Source organism: Trichechus manatus, unplaced genomic scaffold, assembly GCF_000243295.1.
Source record: "Trichechus manatus latirostris isolate Lorelei unplaced genomic scaffold, TriManLat1.0 scaffold00209, whole genome shotgun sequence".
NCBI classification, from domain to species: Eukaryota; Metazoa; Chordata; class Mammalia; order Sirenia; family Trichechidae; genus Trichechus; species Trichechus manatus.
This window is the reverse complement of record NW_004444145.1, coordinates 674,776-682,595: the sequence shown is the minus strand read 5'-3', so window position 1 is coordinate 682,595 and position 7,820 is coordinate 674,776. Positions and strand designations below refer to the sequence as shown.

The 7,820-nt window shown below is 47.6% G+C and overlaps 1 protein-coding gene across 1 annotated transcript; it reads left to right on the top strand.

Annotated features, from left to right (window-relative positions):
- The first annotated feature begins 1,880 nt into the window (after positions 1-1,880).
- RHEBL1 (RHEB like 1) lies at positions 1,881-5,347 on the top strand. The gene is made up of 8 exons (XM_004388288.2): positions 1,881-2,167; positions 2,774-2,845; positions 3,176-3,243; positions 3,505-3,587; positions 3,676-3,732; positions 3,937-3,984; positions 4,595-4,676; positions 4,833-5,347. Exons 1-8 carry the CDS (start codon positions 2,116-2,118, stop codon positions 4,920-4,922), a joined length of 552 nt encoding a protein of 183 aa, XP_004388345.1. The 5' UTR covers positions 1,881-2,115; the 3' UTR covers positions 4,923-5,347.
- Positions 5,348-7,820: the final 2,473 nt, after the last annotated feature.

Here is a 7,820-nt window from a genome sequence, read left to right as displayed (position 1 = left end):
TTTCTTTTTTTTTTTCTTAAATTGTTGTAGTTTAAGTGAAAGTTTACAACTCAAGTCAGTCTCTCATACAAAAATTTATACCTACACTGTGATCTGACCCCAATTGCTCTCCCTATACTGTGACAGCACCCTCCTCATGACCTCTGATTTCCTGCGTCCATTCAACCAGCTCCTAACCCTCTCTGCCTTCTCTTCTCACCTCCAGACAGAAACTACCGATTTAGTCTCATGTATCTACTCGAGCTAAGAAGCACACTCTTCATGAGTATCATTTTATGTCCCACAGTCCAGTCCAGTCTTTGTCTGAAGAGTTGGCCTCAGGAATTGTTTTAGTTTTGGGTTGACAGAGAGTCTGGGGTCCATGCCTTCTGTGGTTCTTCCAGTCTCAGTCAGACCATTAAGTCCGGTCTTACTAGAATTTGAGTTCTGCACCCTACCTTTCTCCTGCTCCATCAGCGACTCTCTGTTGTGCTCCCTGTCAGGGCCATCATTGGTGGTAGCTGGGCACCATCTAGTTCTTCTGGTCTCAGGCTGATGAAGTCTCTGGTTTATGTGGCCCTATCTGTCCTCTTGGGCTAATACTTTCCTGTGTCTTTGGTGTTCTTCATTCTCCTTTACTCCAGGTGGTTGCAACCAATTGATGCATCTTAGATGGCCACTCGCTAGCTTTTAAGTGGTCATTTCTTATCACCTTTTTATAGCAATTAATACTATCTGATATCTCCTTGTGTCATGGTTTGAATTATGTCTCCCAAAAAATGTGTGTATCAATTTGGTTAGGCCATGATTCCTGGTACTGTGTGATTTTCCTATCTGTTGTAAACCTGCCTCTGTAATGTTAATGAGGGAGGATGGGTGGCAGTTGTGTTAGTAAAGCAGGACTCAGTCTACAAGATTGGATTGTATCCTGAGGCAATGTCTTGAGATATAAAAGACAGAACTGAGCAGAGAGACAGGGGGACCTCATACCATCAAGAAAGCAGTGCCGGGAGCAGAGCGTGTCCTTTGGAGTGGGGTCCCTGCGCCAAGAAGCTCCTAGTCCGGGGGAACATTGATGAGAAGGCCGACAGAGAGAGAAAAAGGCTTCTCCTGGAGCTGACGCTCTGAATTTGGACTTTTAGCCTACTTTGACTGTGAGGAAATAAATTTCTCTTCATTAAAACCATCCACTTGTAGTATTTCTGTTATGGCGGCACTAGATGAGTAAGACACCTTGTTTATATGTTTGTCTTTCCCCCACTAGGTTTTAAGGTTCGTGAGAACAGACACCTCTTCAGTCTTGTTCAGTGCTCTGTTTCCAAAGCCTGGAACAGTGCCTGGAACATAAAATAGAACTCAATAAATATTTGCTGAATAAATGAATGTATTGGTGATTAAGATGATGATGACAACGATACCTCAGACGACTTGGTCACAAATTCTAGCAACTTTCCCAAGAACAAGAATTGCCATTCAGAAGTTAGATCCTGGAAAACTGGAGAAAACTGACAAATGTGACAACTAAAGGTCTGAGGCTGAAGGCTGGGGGAAGAGGAGGGAATATATGGAAATTTTGGCCTTTTTCCCCCATCCAAAAACACCAATGGCCTTGTAAAAGGGAGGACTAGAGTCTTTTGACCAGAAACTCCAGCCCAGACACAGCGAGCATTTCCCATCCATGGCTCTTCGTAGCTACTCTGCTAGTTGCAATTGCGCAAACATCTCTAGGACCCCGGGTTCCTTTCCGTTTCTTTATGAATGAGCCGGTTCCAGTCTGCGCACGCGCAGCTCCCTGTTCTCCAGCTCCACGTGAGACCCACCCTTCCCTCCTGCTGGCGACCCCGCCCTTATTCTTTCTAATGGACCAATGACGAACGACCTGGGGGGCGGAGCCAGGAGCGGCGCGGCAGTGTAGTTCCCTGGGCGCCCGACTCCCTCGCGTTAGTCGTGCTGTGTTGTGATCACGTGGCCGGCTCCGGGTGCTGCGCTTGTTTTGGTTTCCCTATTGCTTGGCCCTGGCAGCTTCTGGGTGAGCGACTTTCCTGCACGCTTGCCACGCCCGCCTACACCCTGAGCTCCTCTTGTTCGGGCTTTCTCAGCCTGCAGTTCTCCAAGCCCCCTGGGCCGGCTCCTGCCATGCCGCTGGTCCGCTACAGGAAGGTGGTCATCCTCGGATACCGTTCTGTAGGTGAGTCTCCGCCTTTGGGGAGAGCACGGACGCACCGCGGCTTTGTGGCCAGAGGGGGCGCGCTGCCGCAGGAGCCCGACTCAAGGAGGAATGGTGGCATCGTACGAACGGTAGTGTAGAGCAAGGATTGAAAGGGTGGAGAAGGAAAGGCTGGGTGGGGTGGGGTGGGGACTGCTGCAGGGACCTGGGGCATGCAAGGGTTAATGTGGGTTTGGATGCAGGAGCAGTAGAGTGGTTCCCTCCGTTACGTTGGGGGGTGGGAGTGGAGTCAGGATTTGGTGCAGGGAGTGAGGTCTGCGTACAGCTGGTGGTCGCAGGTGCCCTGGGGCGGGGTGGGCTACACTCTAGGGAATCCCGGATCTCCTGGGGGAAGAAAGGGAAGGCGGCGGGAAAGGCTTCCTACGTCGCCGCTGGTTGTATTATAGCGAAGGTACAGAGACCCTGGGCGAAAAGAAGGTGGGAGTAGACTAGGGGAAGGCATTCTTGGGGCACTCACAGGCTGGGGTGCTAATTGAGGTCCCCATTAGTCCAGGGCCACAGACTGAAAAGACAGAGAATGTGAATGTAAATGGGGAATTTGGTTACAATTACCACTGCTCCCCACAGGGAAGACATCTTTGGCACATCAATTTGTGGAAGGCGAGTTCTTGGAAGGGTATGATCCTACAGTGGAAAATAGTGAGTAGATTTCTCTCCTCGTGTGACAGGGAATGGCTCCACCCGACTCCATAATTTGGAATTTCTTTGGTGCCAAGGGGCTTATTTAATTAGACATTAAATCCTTTTCACACAATCCTGTTCTGTGAGCGGAGCTAGAGTTTGGAGCTTGCAAGATACTGTGTCCAGGGTGGTGTAGTTGTCCACAGTAAGAACCCTAGCATTGTCTTTCCAGTTTCCTGGAGAGGTCCCTGGAGCTGGTCCATCCATTGTTACTCCCAGGGTTAAGAATGTATGGGGGCACATATTGCTAACCCTACTAGGCACCTCATGGTCAATTTTTCTTTTCAGCTTACAGCAAGATAGTGACTCTTGGCAAAGATGAGTTTCACCTACACCTGGTGGACACAGCAGGGCAGGTACTAGTTGGGGTAGGGTAGCCAAATGTGGCAGTTCAGCCTTGGGAGGTGAAGTCTTGTAGCCTCTGTGGCTTATTTGTAAAGTAGTATCAAAAGTAAAGCATTAGGAGCTAGCAGTGTGCAGGGCTCATTGGAGCTACCTTATAAATATTTGCTGAACAGAAGTAACTGGAGTAGGGAGGGTCCCTGGGGTGGAGTCCCACCAGCCTTTGCCATCTGAATGGTGTAGATCTAGGTATTGATGTTTCTGTTTCTCATCAGGATGAGTACAGCATTCTGCCCTATTCATTCATCATTGGGGTCCATGGTTACGTGCTTGTGTATTCTGTCACCTCTCAGCATAGGTAAGTGACAAAGGTTGTGAGTGGGGGACTTGGAGGACCTGGGGGCTGTCCCAGAATTAAGGTTACAGCTCCATATCTGTGTTTGAAGCTTCCAAGTCATTGAGAGTCTGTACCAAAAGCTACATGAAGGCCACGGGAAAACCCGGTAAGTGGCCTTGGGGGATAGAGACATCCTGTGGACAGGAGAGGGTGGAGGAGAGCAGAGGGGAGAATTGGTCCAAGTTAGGGAGGACACGGATACTGCCTGGGCTGATGGGGAGTTGTTCAGGCCTGATTTGACTGATGTGAGGGAGGTTCAGGTCCACGGGGAATGGAAGGGGATCTTATAGTGACTGCTGTTTCCTTACAGACTGCCGGTGGTGCTAGTTGGGAACAAGGCGGATCTCTCTCCAGCTAGGTATGTGAATCTCTGCTGCTCAGGATGAAGGAAAGTGAGCTGGGCTAGGAATCACCCAGGCCTTATTCCTGCCTCTGCCACAAATTTTGGCAAATCATTTCATCTCTCTTTGTTTCTAACTTGAGGATTAAGACAAGGTACCCTTCTATCTCAAAAGCCATAATTTCCCATAGGGTATCAAGGCAGGGTAATAATCCTGAATAAATGAGGAGTATGGAATAGGAATGAAGTGGGCGGAAAGTGTTAGCCCTGCTTCACCATCAAAAAGACCACAACCATCACTGCTTGGAAAAGGAGAAAGTAAAGAATGATATTAGTCCTAAGCTCTCCATAGACGCAGAGACATCAACAACAAAAGATTTCTCAGTTTATTTGTATATATATACGTTGTTACCCCAGGGAACCAGCTCCCCTCAGCCAGCCAACACCCTGCAAGCCTCAGTCCTACATTCACTCCTCACTCCTTTGTTTACCTATGTTTTCTTTCTTAATCCTCCTCCCAAATCTTGGGGAAGTGGAGTGGGTCAGAGGAGGTCTAAAGTCTAAAGATTTTGCAAAGAACATGTGAACATTGCTATCTTCAATCTTCATGTCCCAAATTTGTTTCCAGGGAAGTCCAAGCAGTTGAAGGGAAAAAGCTGGCAGAGTCCTGGGGCGCGACATTTATGGAGTCATCTGCTCGAGAAAATCAGGTACTTGACCTGGACATTAGAAAGGTGGAGGGAGTAGTAGTGTTTGTCTCATGGCACTGCTTAGTGGTGGGGATGGTGGGGATGTGGGGTGTTCACTTCAGACCTGGGTAGTATTGGCATGAACTGACATTTGCCTTGAATCCCTATCCCTTGCAGCTGACTCAAGGCATCTTCACCAAAGTCATCCAGGAGATTGCCCGTGTGGAGAATTCCTATGGGCAAGAGCGTCACTGCCGACTCATGTGAGCCTTTGGGCATGGGTAACTGCCTTATTTCTGCCCCTGGCATTTGCCAGGCTCCAGTAGGGCATACCCTCAGGACTTTACGGGTATGGTTGCCAGCTGTGTCTTTAGCCCTCTGGGCACACAGTCTGGTACCCTCATGTTTGCACACTTTTCCCGGGCTCTGATGGCCTGGGTGTCAATGTTTACAAAGGGGCAAGGATGTCTCATAGGCGCTGGCCTCTAGCCCCCTGTTTTTGCTAATGAGTTCTGTTATAGCCTGCAGCATTGGGACATGGGTCCTGGTTATTCTTTATCCAGGACACAGCCTCCTGTGTAGGTTTTGGATGTTGGCTAGGTTAAGAGGAGCTGGGGACTACTGAAGTAGAGCTGGCTCCCTGGCGTGACAATGTATACATACAAATAAACTGAAAAATCTTTTGTTGTTGATGTCTCTGTGTCTGGGAGAGCTCAGGACTAATATTATTCTTTACTTTCTCCTTTTCCAAGCAGTGATGGTTGTGGTCTTTTTGGTAGCAAAGCAGGGCTAACACTTTCCTCCAACCTTGTTCCTATTCCTTACTCCTCATTCATTCAGGACCATGACCCTAACACTTACTACTTGCCTTTCCCACCTTTCTGTTCTGTTGGCTTCTCCCTACATAGGTATCAGTTGCCACTTGGCTGCCACTCCCATCCATCCTGGTAGGCAGAAGATACACTTAGTTCCTCTGGTTCTCAAGATCTGCTTAACTATAGAAACACCGCCCTCTAGTGGTCAGCTGTCACATGCTGTGACCTAGCTTCCATCCTGGGGCAGGCATTTGCTGGAACTCGGGAGGATAGGGAAGCCCCTCATTCCTAATGATGTAAGAATTAAGGAGTATGGAGGCAGGGACTAAAGTGTTGTGAAGATTTCGGCTCCCCAAGAGAGTTGAGTGAAGTAAGAAGTAATGCCCCTGGTATATATCAGCACCCCCCATCAACTCCCCTCCCACCACCTCCATGTCCCCAGTGCTTTTCATTAATATGAATGTTCTCTGCTCTTCTCATATGTTTGGTGACCTTTTCATACTTTTCACACTGTTGGAGTTGTGCTACCTTTTTTAGTTGTCAAAGGCTATTGCTTTTGCCTCTTCGTATTGACCTAACCATCTCAGTTTAGTGTCCATCTGGATGATGTTTCAGCTCAGAAGGTTTGGTCCCATCCGCCTCTACTTTTCCAGTCTCTCTCACGTCCCAGCGCTACAGCCTAAACTGGCCTAATATCTCCTCTGAGGACTTGGAAGGATTGCCTGAATAACATCTTCTCAAGGGGGGCATAGACCTCTCGTGCCTGCTGGAGGACCCTGAGTCCCTGAGGCACTCTGTCAATGCCCTTAATTGCGGTGGACGGACAATATCTAGATGTGCCTTTTAGTTGTAACCTTATCAATGCTTGGCTCCAGGCTGGTCAGGATTATAATTGGGGGTGATAGTTTGTCATGCTGACTTTCAAAAGTTCTGCCAGCAGCCTTTGCTTCTATGATCCAGAGCCTGAAAAGAAATAACGGCTGCTGGAAGGATATTCCAAAGAGCAATCTCAGTGACATAGGAGTCTCTTTAGGGCTGTTACCACCCTTTTTCTTTATATTAAATTTAGGTCCTTTTGCACATCTGACCTGGCATACTCATTACAGGGGCCTGCCCTTCTGCTGCCATTTCTTTGTGGTCTGGGGTAGGCTTGCAGACATCTGATGTTTTCCAGAAGTATATCAACGTGCAATCCCAATGCCTGGTGGCAGCAAGGAATAGTGGCTAATAGCTAGGTTGGAATAGTGAACTTAGCTGTGTGACTTTGGGCAGTCACTTAAACTTTGAGCCTCAGTTTCTCATTTTTAAAGTGGGATTAAACCTGCTTCATAGGGTTGAGGTGAGAATTAAATAAGGTAATGTATGTAAAGTTGAGCACAGTTTCACATACATAACAAGCCCTTAAGAAATGGTGTCTATCAGTGTTACTATTGGAGCTCTTTTTGGTGAGCAGCTGTCTCTCCTTGCTTCTGAGTGCGGAGAGTAGGGAAGGGCCTTCCAATTTCCAACTTCTGTTTGTTGGTTAACTATTCCACTATACCTGGGACAGGTGTGGGGTCGCTGCGGGACTTTTTTGTTGAAGTAGACCTGGATGGTCAGTGAAGAGATGGTGCCAGTGGGTGGCTAGCAGAGGACATGCCTAATCCTAAATCCTCCTATGACCCTGCACAGTAGGGATGAAGGTCTGCACTATCCAATACGGAAGCCACAAGTCACATATGACCTTTTAAGTTTAACTTTGTTAAAATTAAATAAAGTTAAAAATTCAGTTCCTCAGTTGCACTGTCCACATTTCAAGCGCTCAATAGCCACATATGGCTAATGGCTACCGTACTGGACAGTGGATATACTGCATTTCCATCATCAGAGAAAGTTCCATTGGGCAGCACTGCAAATCCTTTTCCACAAATCTAGCCCTGGACCAAATTTGCCTGCCTCTTTCTCCATATCCTCCTTAAAAAAATTTTCAATCTAGAAAACACATGGCCCTTGGTTTGAATTCTGGCTCAACTTCTCACTAGTGTAGTTCTTTGGGCAATTTTATCTGTTTTAATCTTAATCTCTTCATCTGTAAAATGGAGATAATTCCATGTAATTTATAGTGAGGGTGAGGAATAACTAAGAATATATAAAGTATCTAGCACATAGTTAATTTGTTTCCTCCTGCCCACTCCATGGGCCCTTTCTCTCATCCAGCCTTATCGGGGGTGCCTGCAAAGAGTGTGTTTTGGGCTCTTGTCCAGAATAACAATACTTCAGCCAAATAGCAGCAAGGCTCCAGGGAACATTACCTCTGTTTACTAAATAACGGGGCAAGATTCGGAGAGAAAGACTAGGTGGGCGTGGGGGG